General features: G+C 37.9%; 2 protein-coding genes across 2 annotated transcripts; both read left to right on the top strand.

Annotated features, from left to right (window-relative positions):
- Window positions 1–59: 59 nt before the first annotated feature.
- kif22 (kinesin family member 22) lies at window positions 60–9,737 on the top strand. Its single transcript, XM_008436789.3, has 13 exons — window positions 60–217; window positions 488–701; window positions 1,035–1,162; window positions 1,326–1,477; window positions 2,269–2,478; window positions 3,393–3,789; window positions 4,399–4,519; window positions 4,721–4,841; window positions 5,919–6,099; window positions 7,752–7,846; window positions 8,077–8,274; window positions 8,359–8,418; window positions 9,563–9,737. Exons 2-13 carry the CDS (start codon window positions 514–516, stop codon window positions 9,590–9,592), a joined length of 1,881 nt encoding a protein of 626 aa, XP_008435011.2. The 5' UTR covers window positions 60–217; window positions 488–513; the 3' UTR covers window positions 9,593–9,737.
- Window positions 9,738–9,869: 132 nt separating this feature from the next.
- On the top strand, window positions 9,870–19,142 carry prrt2 (proline-rich transmembrane protein 2). Its single transcript, XM_008436788.3, has 5 exons — window positions 9,870–10,211; window positions 12,502–12,796; window positions 13,615–13,910; window positions 14,599–14,728; window positions 16,528–19,142. The coding sequence occupies exons 2-5, from the start codon at window positions 12,565–12,567 to the stop codon at window positions 16,542–16,544; spliced, it is 675 nt and encodes a 224-aa protein (XP_008435010.1). The 5' UTR covers window positions 9,870–10,211; window positions 12,502–12,564; the 3' UTR covers window positions 16,545–19,142.
- Window positions 19,143–26,159: the final 7,017 nt, after the last annotated feature.

Genomic DNA, 26,159 nt, shown 5'->3' with positions numbered 1-26,159 from the left:
TTATTTTTTAACAATACGAGGAGTAAGGATGAAATATAGCGAAAGCGCGTGTGAATTCTGATTGGCCATTGAGCATTTCCGGTCTGTTAGTTTGAAAACTGTTTAGGCAGACGGTGGCTAGACCGTTACAGTTAAAAGGGGCCCCAACAATGTTGCCGAATTTGGAGTTTAGTTGATAACAAATTATTTTTCCTAAAAAGTTTTTGCGCGAATATCGGTAAGACTTGAGGCGCAAATTTAAAAACGTTGTTATTTCGTACTTTACATACTTGTAAACTTTAGTTTAATAGGACGTAAACGGTGAAATAACCTGAAGCTAGCTTAAGAGCTAACGTTGAACTCCTCTTCGGTCGCTAACATATGATGTTAGCCATTATTTAGTTAAGATGTGTTCTATCTTTGCAGCACCTAATAAGTTTTAATATATTTGTGTGTTGGTTGTTTTTTTATATTTTAAAAAGTCATCTGACTTCTTGGTGTTGCCCAGGCCTTTTGTTTGGGGAAATTTCAAAGATGGCGCAGCGTCTGACTGTATCAGATGGGGTAAGCAAGAAAACCTCCAGGGTCCGTGTAGCAGTCCGTCTGCGGCCTTACATGAGCAGACAAGATGAAAAAGACGAGGGACCCTGTGTTCGAGGCCTGGACTCCCAGAACCTGGAAATAATTAATTGGAGGAATGCAACGGAGACCGTGAAATACCAGTAAGTGTTCCTACCCGTTTTGATACATTTAATGAACAAAAGAAACTCTAATTTGTCACTTTTTGACCTGAGGCTCACTGGTGAAAGGTAATCGAACTATAACGATCATAATCCATTTTCAGTTTTTTTTATGTGTATTCTTTTTAAATAGAATACACATGGTGGGAAAAACAAATATAGGAAGTTGAATTGAATAAAAATGAAGTGGGACATGTTTGGATCCTGAACTTTAATTCAGGATTCAGAAAGTTCAGGATTAAAGATCCTGAAATGTAATCATAATATAATTAAAGTAAAACACAAAATGTTTTATTTTTTTATTTGTATCTTTAGTTTCGATGTTTTCCATGGAGAGCAGACTACACAGCAAGAGGTTTTCCTTTCCTCAGTGAAACCCATTCTGCCACACATTTTAAATGGACAAAATGCAAGTGTGTTTGCTTATGGGCCAACAGGAGCTGGTATGTTAAATCTGTCTTATTATTGTAAATATTTTTAGTTTTAAGTGCTTTGAATCAGGAAATTTACTGTGAAATTGAAAGTTTTTGTTGCTCCATCTCGTTGAGCTTTTTTGTGCAGCGTATATTTGTTTTTCCCTCAACTCTTTAAAAAAAATTTTAACAGGCAAGACCCACACCATGCTGGGAACTGCAGAGGAGCCGGGTGTGATCCCCCGAGCGGTGCGTGAGGTTTTTAATCTGGTCAACGCCAAAGATGAGGACGAAGGATGGGACTACAGCATCGGCATGTCGTATCTGGAAATTTACAATGAAAAAGTAAAATGAAACAGAAATGCACCAGTAGCTGTAATTTTATTGTTAAAACTGACTTTATGTTGACAAAACTCCCATAATTCCAATTAGTTAAAATTCTACCAATTAATAAAAATTCAAAGCATGTTTCACTCAGTTTGTTTAAACATTTTCTGTTTCAGTAGCTCTTTTATTTGGCTTATAAAGTTAAAATTTTAATAAACTTTTAGAATTGGAAAACAATTTTTGAAATAACTGGAGCGCTTGTTTAAGGATGTTTATGGAAAAGTTTAACCTGAATTATTTAGCTAATCATTAAATTTGGAAGCTAATTTTTTTTAATTTTTGCTTTGATATGAAGTTGAAAATGACATAAATTAAATTCAGACATTTTTTGTTAAAATTACTACTGCTTTCACCACTTTGAAGTTGGAACAGCTTGGAGCCTGTTCTAGCTCTTGGTGCCAGATTAAAGTGTTTTGCCAGATTAAAGTGTCTAAAACTTTAAGGTCATACTTGATGGATATTGTGAAACTGCCTGACATTGTGCCATTAAAAAAAAAGTACTAAATCAAGTTGGATTGCAATTGGCCCACATTTTCTTAATTTCTTTGTTTTTTCAGTCTGCATTATTTTCAAAACAAGCATTTTAACTTTGTGTAATCCATCACAACCGTTAAAAACGAGCATTTTAACTTTGTGTAATCCATCACAACCGTTAAAAACGAGCATTTTAACTTTGTGTAATCCATCACAACCGTTAAAAACGAGCATTTTAACTTTGTGTAATCCATCACAACCGTCTGTCCTCTCAGGTTCTCGACCTTCTATCACCAAACTCCCAGGATTTGCCGATCAGAGAGAATAAGGACAAGAACATTCTCATTCCTGGCCTCACCCACACGGTCATCTCCTCTTTCTCTGATTTCGACAAACATTTTATCCCTGCGACTCTGAACCGGACCACAGCTTCCACCAAGTTAAACCAGCGGTCCAGTCGAAGTCACGCTATTCTGCTCATCAAGGTCTGACATCATTTGCTCTACAACGATGTTCATCATTATATGAAGTCCGATAGCATCTTAACAGGTCGTGGTCTCTGTGCAGTAGACCAGGATTTGGTAGCTGGTGCTAAAATCAATTCTCTCCTGCAACACTCCCGTTAGCAACTCCTGTGCTTCTCGGGACAAAAACCGGAGAGATACAAACTCCTCATCCTGTTCTTGTTTAATCTGTTTCTTTCTGTAGTTTTTAACATGAAGTACGGAATTCCAGATAACAAAAGTTTGAGTCACACTTTTTTTACACATCTAAAATATTGAATGAATTCATTATATTCTGTTGAATTAAGATGGATTTGCAATATTTAGTAGCAATTTTAACATTTTAGCATCGTAATTTATTTTTGGCTTTTGTAATATCCATCAGATATCAAACTGTTCAGTTGTAAAGTATTTTTCCCCATATTAACTAATACAGGTTCTGTTCAGTGGCATCTGGATGTTTTCCTTCTAAATTATTGTTTCCACATTTTCATTAAACTAGAGCAGAAGTCTTCAACCCGAGGCTCTTTGGACCTCAAGTTTATTTAATAGGTGTGCATTTTAGTTGAATCCTCTGAATATTTTTGGTCCCCATTGCAAATAAATTTAAAGAAAAACATGAAGTGGAAACTTCACTCCAACATCCCTTTTAAATCTGCAATAACTGTGACCATGGGCCACCCAGAATCATTCAGAGGACCCTAAATGGCCCCTGGACCACATTTTGGGCACCCTGGTTTAGATTTTCTCTTTGGATTTTTATTCAGGAGCGTTTCTCCCGCTTCCATTTTGAGATGTTTTCTGGAATCCTGCAGGATTCTTTAACCTTTTAAAAGGGAAAATTTTTATTTTTATTCCTGTCCGACCTTCATGTTTCTGTTTATCAATCCGTCCAGGTGGTCCGGACTCAGCGGGCCTTGCCCCACCGACAGCAGACGGGGAAGCTGTACTTGGTGGACCTGGCCGGCTCCGAGGACAACCGGCGCACCGGCAACCAGGGCATCCGCCTGAAGGAAAGCGGCGCCATCAACCTGTCCCTCTTCACGCTCAGCAAAGTGGTGGACGCGCTCAACTCGGGCACGGCCGCCCGCATCCCGTACAGAGACAGCAAGCTGACCCGGCTGCTGCAGGACTCTCTGGGCGGCTCGGCTCACTCCGTCATGATCACCAACATCGCTCCAGAGTACAGATACTACTTCGACACCTTCAGCGCGCTGAACTTCGCAGCCAAATCGAAGCTCATAGTGAACAAGCCGTTCACGAGAGAAACCGTGGCCGTGCCTGTGCTGCCAGGTGAGTCGGAGACCAGAATCGTTGTTATGGAAACGCACAAGATGCTGCTGAAGAAAATTGATGACTTTGTTCGCACTGCAGCCTGAAGTGTATCACTAATCTGCACACAGTGTTTTCAAATCTATTGATGCTTTCATTGAACAGAGCAGGAAGTGGTAAAACTATCAATCCTGACAATGACAGCTTTGGGTTTTTTAGCATCATTAGTTTGAATTTATTGCGACAAGAATTAATAAATGTTTATCACAATAAATGATACAATAAAAGTCCACCCCTAATATAAACTATTGAAGCGCCAATAAATGTAGTTTAAATGGAATAAAAGGTAAAATCTGATGGAGAAACCTCACTTTGGCTAAGCAGCCACTAGAGGGCAGTCATGCCACAAGACAGGAGAAAACGGTGAGCAGTTTTCTCTAATCTTCAGATTTTCTTTCATCACATGCCTCATTTATTATTTTTTCCTCCGTCTGGATGCTTCATGCAGGAATAAGCTGCCATTTTCTTTAATTTATCCTCTGCAGTGCAGCCATTTTTACCCTGGAGAATCTTAAAGCCCATGTAAGAGTGCCCTGAATACTAAGCTGTTAATTTTCCCTCTGGCTCCAGTGAAGCGGTCCAGAGAGGAGCCCGAAGCGACGGGTTCTGGCGCCGAGCCACACAAGAAGAAGCAGAAAGAAGAGAAGAAATCCGAGCAGGACGGCTCCTCCCCCTCAGCGCATCACCCCAGGTTAAAGATCCCAGTTAACATCTGATCGGCCCGTTTTCACTTCTCACAAACCCGATTTGCTATGAAATGTCAATACTCAAGGTTACGATGAGAGGAAACCTTTAATGCTCTGGAGCCCATCTTGTGTGGCGCTGCAGTCCTGAACTCTGACCCCTGTCTCGGTGCATTTACTCCCCTTCTCTGGGTTTGGTTCTGTTTCAGTTTGCCAGAACCGTCGGTGATGGAGCGGCTGATAGCGCTGGAGAAGCTGATGATGAGCTGCCAGGACAGAAACCGGCAGAGCGTCCTGAAGGACGTGGCCCAGTCACGCAAAGAGATCCAGGTGACACACCGACCTGCATCTCTCTGGGCTCCTGTCCAAATGTTCCACATTTCTGTGGACACCTGTGATGAACTTCATGAATGTCTGACTGGGGATGAGAATACAGAACCGGTCTTAAGTCGTTCAGTTACTTGGAATCGTTGGGCTGCATACGTAACGGTTCTGCTTATTGGTTCCCGTGACGCATCGTACACGTATTTTGCATTAGAAAATATCCAAGATGGCGTCGCGACTGAAGCTCCGAAATGTTTATATTTCACCAGAAAAGTCGATTCTGGAGCCGGTTGGTTCAGAACTTTAATCACAACAAAAGGAGGAAATGCCTCCAGCATCCGGCCGCGCAGCATGCGACCGATTTGTACGAATGTAAAGTATTTATATTGCTAAACAAAATATATTGTGTGGAACTCTGATAGTGCCAAAAACTATATATTTTGGTCATTTTGATTTTTGTTCTTCAGTAAAATTTACTTCTATTTTTTTTTTTGTTTCAGAAATTTAACTAAAAACATGTGAAATCCAGTTTTGTAGATGATGCCAAATGCAAAATATATGCACATTTTCTTTTTTTTTTTTTTCTTTACTGAAACTTCTCTAAATTTGCTTTAGTTTACCTCGGCTGCATCAGTCTGTGCATGGGTAATGTGTACAGGTGGATCTATGGTTTCCAAAAGTTTGTAGCTTTATTTCATATTTCTAAAAGGTTTTTATAATGTTTAATGCAAAAAAAAATTCTGCAGATTTACAAAACATCCAAATAGTTTTATGTTCATCCACTGTTTTCTGAAACTATCACAGCTGCTGTGACAGTTTGGAGTCGGTTTGCTTTATTTTAATAATATTGAAATTGTTGGAAATTGCTGAGCAAAACCAAATTACATCAGGGTAGACAGGAAACCCAGCAGGGCTTAAAGTTTGGCCGGGGCGTCTGAAATGTATTTGTTCAGTCTCTGCTCGACCCATTTCTGTTCTGTTTGCTGGGGAATCTGGATGTAAAAGCCTAAAAAAGTAAAACTTTCTGCTCAGAAGCTCTGCTGATGCAGCTGTGATTCAGATTTTATGTTTTTGTTGCTGCAGGAGCTGAAAGAGAAGCAGAGGGAGTTTGAGAGAAAGGCGACGTTGCTCAGCCAGCTGGCGAAGGAAAAGTCGAGTTCGAAAGATGAAGCTGCGTTCAAGAACACTCTGGCCCCCCTGCAGAGGAAACAGCCAAACGTTACAAAACCCAACAAGCAGCAGGCTGTGGTCCAACCGATGCAAGGTCAGAACGAAGGAAACAGTTTTGTTACGGAGAAGGAGGGCGGTGAATCCATCTTTATCCAATTTTTGAAGATTTAATTATTGGAAAATCAGGATTTTTGTATTCAACCAATGTCTACAATTTTGTTTGACAAGTGTGTTTTACAGCTTCTACTTGAATTTGGGTCAAATCTGTTGCATAATATGAAACTTTGGCTACATTTTTGTTTTATTTATTACCAGAATAAAGTCATAATAAGTGAATAAAGTTGAAATTTTCAACATTAAAAAATAACCAATCAAGATATTTCTCTTGTTAAAACAACTTTTTCCTCCTAATTTTAAGACGTTCCAGTAAAATTGTGTCTTTATTCTGATAAGATTATATTTTGGTAATTAATCTTGTAGTCTGGCTCTGATACTAAATTGCAACTCACAGAAAAAAGTCATTTGGATTTTTTTCCTTTTTTTGGAATAGAAAAAATGAGAACAAAATTTATTAAAGTCAAATCTGATCAGAAAAAAGCGGTGATTTTCTTAAGCTGTGTCGCTCAGCCCTATTAAGAAGTTACATTCTTAATTGATGACACTCTTCTGTCCTCTAAATGTCTTTGAATCAGACGGAGCTAAATGTGATAAATTTGGCACAGAGCTCCACAGTTTGTGCTTCCATAAAGTTTGTTTGGCTCTGATTTTTGTCACGTTCATCGATGGGATGTGAAATGATCCAAGAACTCCTCTACGGTTCTGCAGCCAGTAACGGGTCAGATGACGATGAGGAGGGGAGTAATGTTTCCCCTCCTCAGCATCGTGGCGTGAAGCCAGTCATCGTTTTCATTCCTCTGTTTGAAACGGTTTGTCATCACTGTGGCGCTCAAAGCTCTCAGTGAGACGGAGGAAAACGATTATCTGAAAATGTAACATGTTTTAGTTTTTCCATTTTGGTTTCAACTGCTTATTTAAAAAAAAATAAAAAAATGCCCATCTGTTTTTGGTGTCTGGAAAATGAGCCGTTTCAAAAACGATCTGCCAGTGAAACTAGCACTTCATCAATATGAACGAGTTATTTACTCAAACCAAACTTTTATAAAGTTACTTGTAAATCAGTTTTGTCTTATTTCAAGTTTACTTGGATAGCTACACCCTTTTTGTTCTGCTTCTAAAAATAGCCCAAGCAATTAAACATCCATCCCATAAGAGCGCTGCGCCATTCCCTAGCAACCCCAGTGAGTTCCGCCCGTTACCTAGCAACCCAAGCTGAACTCAAGCACGTTTTCTAAGCTGGTTTTACCGCTGTGTTCTCTACAATGGCTGCTGGAAAAGAAAAGTGTTTTGTTTACTTACCATCCAGAAACCACTTGCTGCCTTTTTGTTGGTTGTACAGAAGGCTCCACTTCTGCTTTTCATAGATGTGCAGCTGTATACTTTTGCATCAGTTTGCAGCCATTTTCTCATGTGTGTAAATGTTGAGTTGCGTTTGTGTGGCCAGCAGCAGATTGTCTTGATTTAAAGAGACAAGATGCCCTGAAACGGCTCACTCAGAAAAAAATTCCATTTTATGCAAGAAATGTATAATGAACATGTTTTGTGTAGGCCGTAAACTGTCCTAACGTTGAAGGAAGCAGAATGGGTCACGTTTAAGGCATTAAATCGTCGCCTTCTCCTCTCCTGCAGTGTCTCAGCTCCAGCCTCTTCAGCATCTCGCCGTCGTCAGGAAGCAGTCGGTCTGCGTCACCAAGAAGGAGAAGAAGCTTTCAGACCTGGTCGAGGTCAGCAGCCGACGCTTTGGCTTGGCACATCTGCAGCGTTGCATCCATCAGATACGAGCTGATGCAGAGCATTTTCTGTTGACCACACACACACACACTCTCTGCAGGATGTCAGATTTATGGGTCAACTGTCTGCCCTCGTCTTCTAGAGCCGTTACAGATGAACACATGTTTACGGTTGAAATTAGCCGGTCAGATTATAATCTGGTTGTTATGTTTTTCTACGGCAGCCTCCAGATGGTAAAGAAAATGTGGAGAGTTCCTGGGAGTCCCAGCTGGACAAGTCGGTTCTGAATGAGTCCAAACAGAAAATCCTGCACATCCTGAACACGGGCTGCCTCAAAGAGCTGAAAGGCCTGCAGCAGATCGGCGACAAAAAGGCCAAACTCATCCTGGGCTGGAGGGAAATCCAGGGCCACTTCACAAAGGTAGGAGCAGGAAAAAATGTTTTATTAAACATCCTGAACCTCAAATGACTTTCAGTCACTTCCATTTATTTTTGTTTATTGCAGTTGGAAGATTTGATAAACATAGAGGGCATGACTCAGAAGAGGTTTTCTTCCTTCATGAAGGTAAATTTTCTCATAACAAAGACTGATAAGTCAGAAAGAAACTTGACAATCAGTTTTGTTGCTGTTGTGCTTTTAAAAAAAGGATAAAAATACCAAAAAATATTCAAAAATATTTTAAAAACCTACTCGACAATGAACTGAACATAAACCATTTTCAGCTTTTTGTGTGTAGGAATGGGGTCAATGGCATCTATTTCATGTTTAAATAATGAAAACAAATCAGTTTATTTTGGCGTCTAAATATTCCAGAGTTCTTCTTTTGAAGCTAAATTATTTTTCCAGGTGGAAACTTGATTTTCTCTCTGTTGTCGGTTTCGCTGTTGTTGCCTTTGTTTACATCCAGACGCTCCGGGGAAGTTGCCCGTTGCTGCCTGAGTAAAAACCGTACAAGTTGGGATGAATCTGTTCCTGGCAGCTTCTTTCTGCTGATTGGGCCTCTTCGATTGTTTTCCACATCCAGACTGTTTCTAGCTTCTTCTCTTTTTTAACTAAATATGAAAACCTGACTGGTTGCACTGACCGGCAGGTGGAGCGTGTTTATGTTCTGCATGACTTGACGGATTCCCGATCTGACTTTGTCATGTGGTGAAACCCGGTCATGCTGCAGAAATTATGCTGAGCGCATAAAAGATGAAACGAATCGTAACATGATGTAAAAAGGAAAAGGTGACACCAATAAGCAAAGTTGATTTTTGAGGATTGTTGTGAGTTAAAGCTCTTCATGAATCTACATTTTCTTGAACATGCATCGTTTCTGTATGAAGAATCGTTTCACATTTTATTTTTCTATTCTGCTACCTTAAAAGTTCCTGTTTTATTTTCTAAATACGTCAAAGTTTAACAATGTGACAACCAGTTTTCTTTAACACAGCTGACACAAAATGTTAAAATATTTTTGATTTAGGGTACTGCGTAGCTCTTTTGTGCTATAGAAAGGCTGTCGGCCATCTTGTCCACTCATCAGCTTTAGTTTAACTCAATGACTTGCAATTTGCTATATTGTAATTTTTACTCCTTTTTTAGACTTATTTACTCAAATTTAGTCAGTTACTCTACTTTTTTTATTTGCTGGATGTTTACTTGAATTAAAATATAGAAATGCTTCAATATTTGATGCTCATTTATCTTTTCTGTTTTTTTGCAGGCAAACATCTTGAGTGCCTTGGGAAAATGAACTTTTATGAACTCTTAAATATATATAATTCCTGTGACAAAGACATTTTTTCCTTTTTTTTGCCTTTTGTAATATTTTTGTAGTAACATCTTTTTGCCTGGTGGTGGCACTCGCGTGCATTTTTAATAAACCTCACCTGAACGCATTTGTGTCTAAATTATTTCAAAATGTGATCACATCTTTGGGATCTTTGCCTTGTTTCTTTATCGGTGGATAAAATGTCAAACGTTTTGCTTTTTTGGTAATTTTTTTCGGGTTTGAGGAGAGCATGGTGCTAATCCAACCCCCACCTTCCTCCTTTTTCTCCTTCTGCACGTAGCCTGGTGGATTTCACTTCTCTCACACACGCACACACACACACACACCCCTCCTCCCGGATCCACCCTCCCATCCAGGAGTCTCCATCCACCGCTGCTCACTGCATCGCAAGGATTCACCAACAAGCTTTCAATGCAACATTTGCCACTATATATATATTTATTTATTTATTCCTGTTCGTTAAACATAATGTTTGACTGCGTGTGATTTTTACTTATTTTATTTTTGGGGGGAGAATTTCCCTCCCCACGATGCCAAATCCAGGGACAACCCGGCTGTAACGAGGCGTTGCAATAAAACCGTAAGTTGGATTTTTCTGTTGAAAGAGGAAACTTTGCTTACATTAAATTAATATGCGACGTCTTTTTAGCACCATAACCATCCGCTGAATACAAATGAGCAGCAGCGGAGCTAATTAACGCGCAGCCTCGATTCCTCCCTCGTCCATCACTATTTCCCTTTTGTCCTTTTTGTTTTAGTTTTTGCAGAAGCAGTCATATGGTGGTTAGCAGTTGTGTACACACCTGCACAGACTAATGGCTGCCAGGGTGAAATCAAAGAAACCTGCCTTTGTATCCCCACCTCATGTCATTGTGACCCGCTTTTCTTTCTCCTCGTCTCGGCTTCACTTCAGTGGCTTGTGGACACATTTCAGGCCCCGTTTATAATGAATCTCTGATGCATTTTTAATGTTTGCAAAGCATCAGCGATATAGGAAGTGATTATAAAGGAGAATGAATGTCAAACAGGATCATCGTAATTCTGAGTCTGCCTTTTTGAACTGTAAATATGCTGACGGAGGATGGATGGTGGAAAAAATCCAAATGGGATTTTTTTTGCGTTTTTCCCTTGACTGAAGTCTGCTTTGATATATTTGCATTTAATCGGTCTGTAAATAGACGTAAAGCTTGTAAAATAAGCGCACTGCACGTATTTCGACAATCTTATTTTGGATAGACACGTAAAAAAAACAAAAACACCTAAAAGCAGATTAAACATGACATTTCAGAAATGCAAATCTAAATTATTAAATGCAACAAAAAACTTGACACAGATCCTTCTGTATATTGAATACCATTGGAATTTTTATTGTATTTTTTTTTTTAACAGATTTTATTTTAAGGCGATTTGTTTGAAAGCAGGTAAATGTCATATTTGAGAAAAACGAACCTAAATCTTTAAAACCAACTAAAACTATAAGCCATCCTTCACTCTGCAGCAATACAGTTTCCTGACTGATTTTTTTTTTTTAAACCACATTCCAATTAAAATATGATCAGAGCCGCGCGGTTCTGCGCCTTTTCCTGTCATTCCCGACCCACATCGTGACAGCAGCTGATTGGAATCGATGCTGATCCGAGCGGAGAGCTGTGGAGGACGAAACAAAGACACGTCCACACAAACTGCGGCTGCCACTTCTGAACGATCCCCATGTGCAAACAAAGCTGAAAGCCACCTGTTGTTGTAAATAAAGTCAAACTATCAGCGCAGCTGCATTGTTTTCAAGGGCAGAATATGTAAATATTGCGTTTTAAGTGACAAACAGGCGTTTATTTGTTTAGTAATAGCAGTTTGAGTTTGTGTGTCATGGCGGAAAGCTAAAGGCGGGAAGCCTCGAAGCTCCGTTAAGATCACTAAACAGGAACCCTTCAGTAAATTTACAATACTGTAAACAGTTCATTTCCCTCTAAAAGTAGAGATAAATGAAATTTGTTGAATCAAACGATCCGTTTTCAGTTTTTTTAACCTGTTTACATACAAGCTAGCATTAGCATTGGAGCATGTAGCTACATTTCAGAAAAGCAAGAGTTTCAGACGGGTTCTGTTATTAGGAAGTAATTATTTTTTATTTCTGTGGAATGTGACTCAACTTGTTGGCACAACCTCTGTTTGCTACCATGTTCCTTTGTGTTTTTAACACTAAATGGAGATAAAGATGATGTTACTGGCTTTTATGTTGTAACATAAGTTGTAGTTTATTCACGTCAACCATTTCTAACTATCTTATGACATTTTCAGCTTCCTCGGGTTTACTTTTCTCAGCACTGTAGCACAGCTAGGTGTTACAGGAAGCCAGAAAAGCTGCAATTTGAAACTCAGCCATTGCTTCAGTGATTGTGGCAATGTTTCAGATTCTCTTTTATTTTATTTACATGTACTCACTATTCTTCAGTATAGGTGTTGGCACTGCAGCACAGCTAGGTCTTACAGAAAACTAGAAAAGCTTTAGAACTGAAGCATCCATTGCTTCAAAGGCTATGGTACTGTTTTAGTTTATTCACATGGCAGCTGTATCTAATAAGACATCTTAAGCTTAATTTGTAGCATTGGCGTACAGGTAGATCTCCCAGGAAGCTAGAAAAATTTAACTCAGCCATTACTCCAAGTATTGTGGGGTTGTTTCTGATCCATTTGCTGATTTTTTTTTTAACCAGATATCTACCATTTTTAAGCATAACTGGGTCTATTTTTGGTGTTGCCACTGTAGTACAGCTATGCTCCATAGGAAGCTAGAAAAGCAGAGGTCTAAAACTCTAATCAACTTCAAAAGTTGTGATTTGTAACTACGTTAAACTGTTATGCCTCTTCAGGTTTAACTACAGACAGCACAAACAGGATTGGACCGGAATCAGAGGCTCAACTTTGGCGTCGTCATGGCCGTTAACATAAATCCAGCTCCTGCCATTTGGCCGGGGGAAGAACAGCCGTCGCTCATGGATCACGACGACCCCGTTTCCAGTCAGGCCGCCGTCATCCCCATGCCGTGTGGCTCACCGGGGGGCGAAGAGCTCCTGCACAGCTGCAGCAGCCCGACCGACACCAGGCCGCCCCGCAGCAAGTCCAAAGGAGAACTGGTGATCGTCATCAACGAGAAACTGAAGAACGGTGAGTTCACTGCAAAAACACAAAACCTCACCAAGTATTTTCGACTAGTCTCAAATGCAAATATCTCAGCAGATTTCAAATAAGACAAAATTAACTTACATTTAAGTTTTTAGGAAGATATAGGAGCTTATTTTAAGCCAATAATTCCTTCTTATTGATGAAAAAGTGTCAAATTATTTCACTTATAGCACAACATTTTTACCAACTTAAAAGTGAAATAATCTGCCAGCGCAGGTAGAACTTTATCAGTATTAATGAATAATTATTTACTTAAAATAAGCTCCTATGCTTTACCTTAAAGTTCTAAGTTTATCTTAATTCAAGTGTACTGAGATATTTACACTACAAAAAATACTTGGTAACATTTTGTTTTTGCAGTGTTCAATTAGGTTAAAAGGAACTATATGTGTACGTATACCATATACTCTAACATTATGCTTATCTTGTTTGACAGCAGAGTAGCTGAATACTCAGGATGCACACTGTAAAAAAAATAAAAAATTAAAAAATCACGTTAAAATTGAAAAAGATCTGCCCAGTACTTTTTCTCAGACAGTTTTGTCTTATTTTAAATGTCCTAAAATATTTGCACTGAAAACTAAACTGAAAATACTTGGTGAGATTTTGTGTTTTTGCAGTGTTTGACCTCGAACTGAGGCAGCGGGTGGGTGGAGGTTGGGTCGCATGCAGCTGCTTACTCAGCAAGCTCTGGGAAAGTCAAATCCCTCTGCATGGAGTCGCTCCCAAGAGAACACACACACACACACACACACACACACTCTGACTTTTTGCTTGTCCTTGTCACGTTTCACGTGCAGGTAATGGGATCCACCCCGGCCCTGCAGAGAGCACATCTCCAGTGATTTCCTCCCCTCCCAGAAGGCAGCACTCCATCTCCTATCCTCACCACGCCAAAACCAGGAAGGGCAGCCGGGCGGGCTCCATCGGCTACACCGCCTTCTCGCCCAGGCCGTCGCTGTCCCGGCACTCCAGCATCGCCACTAACCCCCCCCTGGACCGAACCAAGGTCAAAGACTACCTCCTGCTGTCCGTGCTGGCCTGCTTCTGCCCCGTCTGGCCCATCAACATCGTCGGCTTCGTCTACTCCATCATGGTAAAAACGGGTGGTGGAGAAAAGCAGCGGCAAGCAGTTAGGGGTGTGACCACCGGGGGGCACCAGCGAGAACAATTTACGAGTTTCAAAAGTCGAATATTTTTGACTTTAAGTCGTAACGTTGCGAGAGAACAAAGTCATATATAGTGGTAATATTTTTAATGAATAAAGTCGTAGTATTTTGAGCATGAAGTTGTGATATTACAATTGAATAGTCAAAATAACACGAGAATAAATTCATAGTATTTTGAAAATAGTCGCAGTATTATGAGAATAGTCGTAATGTTATGAGAATAAAGTCGTAACATTGCAAGAAAATAGTAACATTTTGAGCATGAAGTTGTAATATTACAACTGAATAAAATCATCCTGTTTCAAGAATAAAGTCAGATGAGAATAAAATCGAAATAAAACGAGGTGAAAGTCATAATACTATGACTTTACACTCATATTATTGTGATCTTGTAATTTTATGACTTTATTCTTGTAATTTCCTTTTTCATCTTCTCTGTGTGGCTCTAATAATCCATCATATTGAACTATATGGACCTGATCAAAGCATAGTTAATATCTTCCGTCTTTTTGACTCGTCGGTGCCTCTCTGGTTCCTCGCCGCACGTCTCTGTTGCTGACAAACGAATGTTGGCGCCATCAGCGGCTAACGAACTTTTATTTTTTCTCTGTCCAGTCGAAGAACAGCCTGGAGCAGGGGAACCTGGACGGCGCCGTGCGTCTGGGTCGGGTGGCCAAGATGCTCTCCATTGTGTCTCTAGTAGGAGGGATGGTCATTATCATCGCCTGCATTGTCAACCTGGCCAGTGAGTGTCCCAAATCTGACCTTTAACCCTAACTGCACTTCTTTAACCTCTGTGTGTCTGTGCCCAGCTGAGCTGAACTCTCCTGTTTATTCCACTTTAATATACCATCATGTCATCCCACCATATAGAGCTTAATCTGGCCCTAATCTGTAGCCGCCTGCATGCTGCGGTCCTCTGTCCGTTCCTCTGTCCGTTCCTCGCCTCGTCCTGTTTGCTTGTACCAACCGTGTTGTTCCTGTATGTAAGCGGCTCACAACATGAACGACTGTGTGCATTTGTTGTGTTTTTATTTCAAATAAAAAGATTCTGAGAACAGATTAGTGATCCTTCCAGTCACTTGAATAGATTTGGGTTTTTGAAAAAGTAAAAAAAAAAACGTGTTTGCACTTTGACCTCTTGGTAAAGATGTGGAAAAAAAAAACATTGAAATAAATGTTTAGAAAACATTATTTTCTAAATTTTTTAAATGCTTAAACAATAATAAATGGGTTTTTTAATGAGTCGTTTGTGAAAAACTAAGTTAATTCTTAGTTGATTAGTTGTTTTAATCTTTAGTTGATTAAAACATTTTAAATCAATCGAAGAACCTCCTGATAACCTGAGATGTAAATATGATGCGACAGAAACCGGTTTGCCTGATTCACTCTTCAAAATGGGAAAGAGCAGTGAACCCACCATTTAAATGTTTTAGTACGGTCATATTTCTCTTATGCCTACAATTTTATCCATTTTGTTTTAGATTTAGCCAAATATATAATTTCTTGTTTTCATTTTCTGATTTGTGACTCTTTTTTAAAAATATGTTCTTTCCCATTGTGAATAGTGTAATGGGAAGAGGAACTCTTTAATTTCTAATTTAGAAGTTCATAGATGTTGGTTTATTTCAAAAAGTTAACTACAAATTACACAAAAAGACAAAAAAAGAAAAAAATAATTTAAATATTTGGACAATAATTACGTCACTGATTTTATTGAATAAAATTTTTTATTTCACTGAATAAATGTGCTTAAATTAAAAAGATTTCCGGGTGAGATTACGTTGGAAGATTGAAACATAATTACGTTACGTTGTATTTCAATCATATGTTCTCTTGTGTTTTCAGTTTTGAAAAGTAGCTAAATATTTATACACCAGGAAGAGTCACTGGTTTACTTTTCTTTTTTTAATTAAAAGCTTCTCCATACTTATATTGCAATAAATTAGATTATTATTAAAAATGCATTTTATTTCAGTAACTTGTCATGCATTTTTGTAGATTTCCAACGTTATCAAGCCTTTTTCTTTCGTTCATTTTCTGCTTCCAGCCAATGAAAACACGATTCTTGCACGTTATTTTAATTTGACAAACAAGCAGAATATTCTAATTTACTGAATATGACTGCATTAATATTTCTGGTTGCAAAGTGTTAATTTATACCATCAATGATTTTATAAAAAGAAAATAATTCACAACCAAATTAATGTGCTTTAACGTTAATGTAAAATGTATTTAAATGACTTTTACACATCTTTACCAGAGGTTTCAAATCAGTGAGGGGAACCTGAAAGGGAAAGTAAAATGTGTTTTTTTTCCGTCTATATTAGTTGAGTTTAAGCTGATTTTTTTTTTCCATCTTTCCCTGCGTGTTCGCTCAGCCTTATGGGTCTCATTAAACCAACCTGCGTCCTAATTAGCTCCGTTTCGGAACCTCTGGGACGCAGCAGACCCTTATTTTTTCCCCTCATTATGTAACTGTGGTCTGTAGATTATGTTGCAGATTACAGCTCTGACTAATACGCCTCCCTTTTCTTTTTTTAGTAAATGTGAAAACCTGAGTTTCATCCCAGGATGAAACCGGATAAGGGAAGTGAAGTTGGCCCTCACCTGCACCACCGCCTAGTCATTACCCGGATGTGTGACAAACTCCTGATTCACAGCGCTTTACTTAGATTCCTGTAATCTCTATACAGCCCCCTTAATTGTTGTGGAAGAAATTAGGATAATCCGAAATGCTGCTGCTTTCCGTGTCGAGTCGGAGGACAGAAAATGATTTTTAAGCTCTACCTGCGACTAATAACAGGGAAGTGTTTACTGGCTCTACAGCATCAATCGAGACAAAATGGCCGCCAAACCCACCCTCCTCTGCACCGGCTTGCCTGTTAAATCCCCTCAAACACGGAAGAAGCTGCAGGATTTACAATGCAGTGGAAGAAACACTTTGAACCACACTGCGTCCTTTTTGTTTCAGACTGTCCTCTGTGACTTTCAGCACTTCAAAACGTCCCACATCTTGTGTTTGAGCCCCAGCATATGGGCGGTAAAAGCGGATGAAAGAGAGAAGGGAAGGGTTTAACTCGGACTAGGATTATGGAAAATCTCGCACAGAAGGCACGCTACAAGGAAAATACGTGCCAAATAAAAGGAAATTCAATGGGGAAGCTGCTTGCTTTCTCTCCTGACAGGAACATGAAATGTGTTTTTACTCTTCCGCTACGTCACTCTACGCCACTGTGAGCTGGGAGCGAAACACTGCTGTAGCAAAATCCAGTCCGGTTAAACTGCATCGTCTCAACTCACCTTTTTTATGACGTTTGTAAACAATCCTTTCCAGACAGAATCGTGACGCCGTTAATAAACGCTGAACTGTGTGTTTGGGAGCCGCGTTTCCGTTACAAATGTCCCTAAAGCTTTATCAATATTATGCTAATGTAAGAAAAAAATCGCAAATGTGGTGTTTTTATTAAATAAGAAACGTAATTTAAATCACATCTTAAAGAGTTTGTTCATGCATAAGTTACTAAAAACATTGTAATCCTCCTACCGCTTCCTGTTGATTCCTGTCGTCGTCTTCTTCGTGTTTGCGCCAGTGTCAACATCCGGTTGTTGATTACGTGGCTCCTGTGACGGCAAAAAGTGTTTTCATTGCATTTTGGTGAAATAAAATCATTTTGATGCTGACAAAACTCCCCACCGTTTTATTGTAAAAGGTGTTTTTTAGAAATTAGTTTTTAGTGTTTTCACTAAGGACATTTATTTTCTAAATGTGAACTATTTTTGCTATTATTATTATTATTATTTTATTTTTTTATTTGAGATAAAATGGGTTTAATTCACAAAACTGCAATGAAAACACTTTTCTTCGCTTCACACAAGTCACATGACCAACAACCGGATGTCGCCGCCAAACAGAAGAAGACAACAGGAAGTGGTAGGAACGCGAGGGCGCTGCATGTTTTAACGACTTAACGAGAATAAAACGTATTCACGTGTGATTATAATTGCGTTTTTTATTTAATGGAAACACCACAATTGCGAAATTTAGCTATTTTCCAACGTTAGTGGAATATTGACAGTTTGTAATGGAAATGCAGCTACTATTTGGTTAACAATCTGATCACTTATTCACTTCAGAAACACACAATTTTGCCAAGTATTTTTAGTCTAATTTATAGCGCAAACATTTTAGTTCACTTGAAATTGGATATAACTAGCAAGTAACTTTTCAGCAAGATATATGAGATTTTTTAAGAGTAATTCCTTAATACTAATGAAAAAGCACTAGCTCCACTGGCAGATTATTTCACTATAACTTGGGGAAAATGTTGTGGTATGAGTGGAACTAGTAATTTTTAAAATCAATATCAAGGAATTGTTGACTTAAAACAAGCTCCTATATCTTGATGAAAAGTTACTTGTGAGTTAGTTTTGTTTTATTTCAAGTATAGTAACTCTTTGCACTAGAAACTAAACGGAAAATACTCTGTAAGATTTTGTATTTTTGCAGTTTTGTCACCAGAGATGCAGCTGTAACCTCAGTTTCTATCCACAGGTGCTTTAAAACCAGACCTACTGTAGCGTTTTCGTCCTTTAATAAACGCCCTTATTGCTGATTTTATTCTTTTCTTTTTACCCTGGATGTGTTGCTTTTACGTGTATAGCCCCCCTTTTAAAGGCTAATTTGTAAAATGTTTGTTCAGAAATGTTTCTGTGGGTGAGAACTTTAGCTGTAGAACCTTCTTTGTCATATTATGTGTTTTTAATTGACCTCTAACCTTTATCTACCTGTGATTCCTCACTGTGATTCCAGCAACTGGGTTTTGTTAAAACCAGGCTTTTTTTTCTTTTGCTGTATACTAAATTTTAAGTACTATTAAAATTTTCTTTCTTATATTGTAAGTTTAATTGTAATCAACTGTATGTATTCTGTAGATATACATTAAATAGTGTGATATTTCTCTTGATAAATGAGTTAGCATTGTGTAGCCAGCCTGCTGGAAGCCATTGTCTCCCCAGCAGGCTTCTATAATCTTTGTGGCTATTAGCATGTTATGGATTTTTATTCATGTATGATGATGGTAACCTACAAGGAAAAGCTGGCACCTGGATTATTATACTTCTGCAACACGTTCATAATAAAGACACAATGCATGTGACGCTTTTTCAGTGTTGTTTTGACAAGATAAAGAGCAGCAACAGCGCAGATGGAAGAGATTTTTGCTTTGAGCCTTGGGGATTTCTTCATTTTGTGCTCCACCTGTGTCCCTTACACACAAAACGATGCTCGTTTATAGATCGCAATAGGAATATTATTTATTCCATCTTCTTTTAAAAAGGAAATTAATATGTTTAACCCTTAGCAAATGTATATTTTCTAAAATTTCATATTAGCAAGTATAGTCTAAAGCATCCCATGTGATTTGACTCAAATAAAATGTACTATAACGTCTGAATTTTCAAAAATTTGAGCATTATTTACATTAATAACACTGTAACCATATTAAAACATATATCATATAAACTTATGAGTTTTTTTAAGGTACAATGTTTGTATAACATGCATTAAATAGAAAAACACCAAAGATCTTTGGGAATATGGTTACTGCTCCTGTAAACAATTTCTAAAGTCTGGCCCAGATCATTTTTAAACTTTCAGTTTTGATATAATTTTTAATGACAGAGTATTAGAGGCCATCCTAATAAAAATAAAAATTACGTAAAATTGCAAGAAGAAACATGTACCCTGCATATTACAACCGTATTCTCGAATTATTTCGATTTTATTGCTGGAATATTATTTTATTCTGGCATTTCGATTTTATTCTAATTTTATTTGTATTTTTCAGTGAATTCAAATTCACTATGCGTCTGTTTCCATTGACTTTGAAACTGCGCAAATTTGAATTACACAAATTTGCTTAATGGAAACGCGAACCTCGGTTTTTCAATTGTATCTAAATTAGAGTACTTTGCAAAACTGCAATGGAAACTTTTTTTACGTCATGAGTCACGTGATCAACAACCGACGGAAAGAGACGAAGAAGACGACAATGACATGGTTTTTAATTACGTATAGCGTGAACAAACATATTCACGTGTGATTCAAATTGCGTTTCTTTAATGAAAACACCGCAAATGAGAAATTTTGTGTTTTAAAAAAAGTTTTTGCATTTGTAATGAAAACGCAGCCATTAAAACACAACAAAAAGTTATTCAAAAACACTCAATCTGTTCAAATTACATTATTTTACAGCCCATGCGACGCGAAAAGAAAATTAAACGAACAAAAAAAAATGTCAGAGCAAATGTGGGATATTTCCAGAGAGCTTAGCAAGCGAAGAGCAGATTGTCTTTTGCAATTATGCACAGCAGACTAAGGAAAGTGGGTGAAGTATTAGTGTCTCTGTCTCTGTGACAGTGTTTAAGCTGCAGTGATGCAAAGCGCCTGCTGCTGCTGCTGGATACAGCAGGAGAAGGAAACGCGGGAGGCAGCGGCTCAGAGCCAGAGAAACTCGCTGATGATGGACTGTAACGAGAACCAGACTCTCGGATGACTTCAGCAGAAATCAAAGCTAAACTAGCCCTCATTATTTTCTCAGAGGGTTTTAAAAACGCTTAACGAAGCCACTGCAAGTGGAACCTGAAACATTCTTACTGAGCGTATATGTTTGGAAATGACCAAGTATTGTTGGTCTAAATGTATTAGTTCACTTGAAATAAAACTCAGAAGTAACTTTTCAGAAAGACATGGGAGCTTGCTTTAGTTCTACTGACAAATTATAAAAAATGTCTTATAAGTTAAATAACTAGTACTTTTCATCAATATTAAGAAATTATTTATTTTATCTGCATCTTTTGTCTTGGGAATTCAATGCAATTTTCTATGACAACAAAGTAAAAACTACTAAAACCTGCCTTTGTTATTAGAGCTACTTAAATCGGTTATCGGTTGGTTCTTTACAATTTTTAATTGGCAAATTATTTCTTATATAAGATGGAATAATGTTTTGTTACAAGTGCAATAATCTCCCAGTAAACTAGAACTTTTTTTAATCAACATTAAGGAATTATTTACCGAAAAGTAACTTGTAAGGTAGTTTTTGTTTCATTTCAAGTGTATTAAAATGTTTGCACTAGAAATTAGACCAAAATACTTGGAAATATTTGTATTTTTTGTGGTAAATATTTACTAAATTAACACTAGGCTGCACAGTGGAGCATAAGGTCCTGGTTCTCGGCTGTGGAGCTTTTTGCGTGTAGTTTGCTTATTCTCTCACCTTCATCCGACAGTCTAAAAACATAATTCTTTGGTTAATTGGTCATTCCAAAGTGACTTTAAGCGTGAGTAAGTGGACAATTAAGCACTTGGTTGTTCTGTGCTGGACTGTCAACCTACCTAGGGAAAACGCTATCTGTTGTCAATGCTAATAAAAGAAGCCAACACAGAAAGTACGGCACGCTAGCCTCTGCTAATTAGCATTAAGTTCTACCAAAAGCTTTTAAAATTTATGTTGAGAGTGACCCAGACATTTTCTGCAAAATATGTGAGTATTTAATCCATATTTTGTTCTCAGTCATAAATTTAAACAACATTACAGAAACATAGGGCTAACCACCTGGATGCCAAAAATGCAAGAAAATAACTGGATTGCAATGCTAACACAAAATATTGCACAAATTCTCTAATTTATAGTCAAAACATATCATTAAAAATACATTTCTATTTGGTAAAATTATATATTTCTGAGGAAACCTTAAAACGATAAAACCTTGCTAACACAAACATGTTGACATGCTAATGCAAGACAACTCATGTTAGCATACAGGACCTGTCATAGCTGGGAAATAAATACTTTGTTAAAACGCCATTATTTTGTTGTAATTTCCTCTAGACGAGAGTTGTCATTTTTTATTACCTTTCTTGTTTAAATTAGAATATATTTTGGTTTTAATGAGATGTAAAACTCGTTCTTTGGCAAGAATTGTTCTCGTTTTAAGAAGATGCTGGTCCTGAATTTATTCCCTAGCTCTAACAGTTAATCGATTTTATATTAGCATGCTAATATGCCTAAAAAGAGTGGCTGGTACCACATAATCATGACTATAAATATCATACTATATCTCCAAAATAGGATAGATAGAAAATTGAGGGTTACTTTGCTTCTGAAGCTGCTGCCCCCGCGACCCGACCCCAGATAAGCGGAAGAAAATCAGTGGATGGATGGATGGACTTTGCTAAGACGTCTGTGTTACTGCTTTGCTAATTAAAGAAGCTAAAATGGAAGAAACACGTAGGCTAACATTACCTAATTAGCATAAAATACTAAGCTATTTATTGTGGATTCTGACAGAATTGTAAATGTACAGTTTAAAAATATTATCTACATCCACAAATATACACAGCAAGTTTGCATTAAAGGGGGAAAATAAAGTTAACCAATTCAATGCTGATAATACTTGAAGTTTCCTTGTTTGCAATTCTAAGCTAAAAGAAGATAAAGTAAATAATATACAATAATTTAATAAGATAAACTCTATCATGTGGAGAAGTGGCTTAAAGCAAAAAATTATTTATGAATCAAACTATATAAAACTGGATTGGATTATTTCTACATCTCTCTGTCATGCCTGGGTTCTCAAGAAAGTAAAACGAAATTTTTATAGCACCTTTTACAGATAAAAATCACAAACTGCTTCATAGACAAAAAACTAAACCAAAGATAAACAGATAAAACAGTTTTTTTTCTGAGTTGCGACCTATTCTTTCGCCCCAATGACCGCTGGAGATAAAATGTGATGATGTGATGTTTTGCATTTTTATTGGTTACAAAAATAAACTCACAGAGTGAATATATTGTTAAATTTGTGTCACACATCAAGAAAAAACCTGCTGACTAACAGCGAAAAATCTCAACAAGACTGACAGAAATAAAACCGCTCCGCTAACATCTGACAACAATTCCTCCATCAACCACTTTTAACATTTTGACACTTAAAGTCATATTTTTTTTTGCACTCAGCTAATTTTATATTTTGTTTACAACAGGCTCAGAGGGAGATCAGTACACCCCACACGGTTTCATCCAGATGCAGAAAGTGGGTCAGAGATTATCCAGCTGGGTCATAAATAAACACAGATGCTTGATTCAGCTTGGCATTTTTTGGATGCTCTGTTGTCAGTCTGGGGAGGAAAAAAACTTTATGTGCTACTTATTTCCTTTGCCTTCGCAGGAAGAAACAAACCTGAATTTTTATTGTGAATTTATCCAGAGGAAGTAGGTGTAATTATTCTGGATTAAGAAAAAATAGTAATCCTGCCAGAATGAGTCACTTTATTTAGACCAGCTGTTTAGTATCTGGTCTAAATAAAGACATAACGTTAATACAGCAGAGTTGTGTAGTAAACCAGTTACATTTACTTAAGTAACTTTTTGGAAAATGTGTGCAACAGGGTTTTATTTTAACAGTATTATAGATGTGAAGTTTGTAAAAATGTGTTTATTTATCCTTTCTATTTATTTAATTTAGTCGAGAAGTTGTTTCTCCAGACATTTATTTATTAGTGTACACTGCTCTTGACGGTTGGTGGTTACCATAGCAACCTGTATCTAACAGCTCCGCCCAATTTTTGTGTTGCCGTTGGTAACTGTGATACGCACCAGGAGCAGTTCTGTGTTTACTTTACAAATTTGATATTATAACGTATATTTTAGACTAATTTAACCACATGCAGTGTTTCATGAGTAACAATATAAAGTTTTGTAAACATTTTTAACTGTTATTATTAATGTTGTCCGTTTTAACTACGTTTAATTTCACAATTGTTAGCCGCTGCTAACTGCTGTTAGCTGCTCATCGGCGGTTCTTGCTCTGTAGTTTACTTGGGGTTATTACATTTTCTTTAATGTAAAGGCAGAAGCTGCTGGACTGATGTTACCCACCAATTTGATTTCCTTTGTGAAATTAGAGATTACCAAGGAAAAACCTGGTAACTGATTAACTCGTTTTAATTAATTACTATTAGTTTTCTAAAGAGACAGTTTGCTGTTTATTATAAAAATATGACAAAAAACAAACTCAAAATGATATATTTTTCAGCATTATAATGCAGGGTTTCCTAAATAATCTCACAACCATTAAAAAGATTTATCACAATAACCCGAAACTGAACCATCTTAATTAAACTTACTCATTGTATATAACTTTTCATGCTGCGCTAATAAAAACAAAATTAAATTTACTGTCATACTTTCAAGCATAATTTGCAATTTCCCTGCAGATCTAATTAGAAATCATTGCAAAACATCTAAAGGGACAAACTTTGTCTTAATCTTACAAGACAATAATTAAAAAATAAATGTAGTTTTGTAATTCAAATAAAAGCGTCTAACCTGTAGGCGTCCAACAGGGGGCAGCACAGGCTGTGTGTTTATCAGGTTTTTGGTTGAGCGTCACATTTGCTCCACATGAAAAAGCGCAGACAGCGCAGTTACTGAGGATGACATCAATATGCTGATGAAGAGCTGACCTAATTTATTCTGTGTGCGGCGTCTATTTACTGTAAGTGAAAGAGACTGAGGTCATAAAGCTGATTCACGTACCTGATGGCGATCACAGACTGGAAGAAGATGAAAACATCAGCAGCACGGTGTAACCTCATATTAATGCGGTAAAGAAGCAGATTCAAGAATGTTACTCATGTTAAAAGTACAGTGTAGTAAAACTACTCCTAAAAGTCCATTCTTTCCAAAGTTACTCCTATTTATGATTATATGTATCTATCTATATCTATTTAAGTTTTTATTAGATAGTGATTCATTGCAATTAATTATTTACAGACCCTGTAATTAACTCGCATTCAAATTTTAATCAAATTGCACCACTCTTTTTTCCTCCAGCAGAGTGCTAATGTATTTATCTAATTATGCTTTTTAATATCGTTAATCACACATTTTGAACTTTGTCTGCGTTTCCGAGTGACAGCATCTGGAAAGGACAGATCGCCTGCGATGTAGTCGACCAGAAATAAACGGTGACAGTGATGAAACATCAGCAGCCGTCTCTTATTTCGCACAGAGCATCTTTCCCTCCCAGCGGGAAGAAGAAAACGCACAATAATCACAAAGTGCAGCTGCAGAGAGGCTGCGTCTTGCTTGCCTGACTCCGCTCCTGATCCGGTCAGTCAGCTCTGCTTGTGACCGACCGGCTGTGTTTTTACATAAACACTATGATGCACTGACGCCGACCTCTGACCTGCCCTGTCAGACAGAACAAACTGAGTTCATGGAAGATGAGTCTCAAAGTAAAACTTTAGATGGTTTCAGGTCAGATTTACAGTAAATGTATTTAACAGAATTATTTTTCTGTTGACCGTTTGGACGTGACGTCACGCTCTGCTTCAGTAGAACTTATTCTTCTACAAAGAGGAAGCCTGGTGCTTTCTTGGGAATAAAAGGAGAAATAAAGGGGATTGTCACATTTTAAAACAACCATAAGACGAGGCACAACAAGAAAATGAAATTACCATTCAAAATGTGGTTTGAAGAACACAAACATCGTTTTGATGACAATACTGGAAACCATGGATACAACACAGGAGAAGAAACACGGCTCTAAGTCCAAACATGTCAAGAAGACACCGGTGATGAGGAAGAATTTCCCTGCATGGCACATCTGCGTGACTCCAAAGCCATCCACTCAAAGTGTAGAAAGGCAGGATAGCTTTGTTCCTGAAAAACAAGGAAATCTGGCAGATTCCTCAGAAAATTAGAATAAGCAAGCTGTGATTGCAAATTCAGGATCTCAAGAAGACCTCAGAAAAAGATTTCCCTCCGAGATCAGTTTGTATGATTTCATCCACTGAAGATGTGGATGTGATAGTTCTCTTCTGGAAAAACAAGGAGATCTGGCAGACGCCTTAGAAAAGGAGGCTCGTACCAGGAAAACTGTCTTCTCTACTCAACTGGTCACTGAAAATGAAAGCATCTCCCAAACACAGGAGATAGTGGATGAGCTATTGGAGACACGGCCACCTGAGAGGAAGAAGCTTTCATTTCAGACCTTGTTGGAGTTACGCGGCCCCATTGACCAGAAGATTTCTCTTGAAATTACTGAAATGCAGCGCACTTCACTGGTCAAGGAAACTGTCTTCTCCACTCCTCAACTGGCCACTA

Source organism: Poecilia reticulata, chromosome 19 (genome assembly GCF_904066995.2).
Source record: "Poecilia reticulata chromosome 19, P_reticulata-male-v2, whole genome shotgun sequence".
In the NCBI taxonomy this organism is placed as follows: Eukaryota; Metazoa; Chordata; class Actinopteri; order Cyprinodontiformes; family Poeciliidae; genus Poecilia; species Poecilia reticulata.
This window is presented reverse-complemented; position numbering and strand designations above follow the sequence as displayed.

Coding starts and splice junctions, on each gene's coding strand:
- prrt2 (XM_008436788.3), top strand. CDS start 12,565: ATGGCCGTTAACATAAATCCAGCTCCTGCCATTTGGCCGGGGGAAGAA. Junction 12,797..13,614: donor CAACGAGAAACTGAAGAACG/GTGAGTTCACTG, acceptor TTTCACGTGCAG/GTAATGGGATCCACCCCGGC. Junction 13,911..14,598: donor GCTTCGTCTACTCCATCATG/GTAAAAACGGGT, acceptor TTCTCTGTCCAG/TCGAAGAACAGCCTGGAGCA.
- kif22 (XM_008436789.3), top strand. CDS start 514: ATGGCGCAGCGTCTGACTGTATCAGATGGGGTAAGCAAGAAAACCTCC. Junction 2,479..3,392: donor ACGCTATTCTGCTCATCAAG/GTCTGACATCAT, acceptor CAATCCGTCCAG/GTGGTCCGGACTCAGCGGGC. Junction 6,100..7,751: donor TGTGGTCCAACCGATGCAAG/GTCAGAACGAAG, acceptor CCTCTCCTGCAG/TGTCTCAGCTCCAGCCTCTT.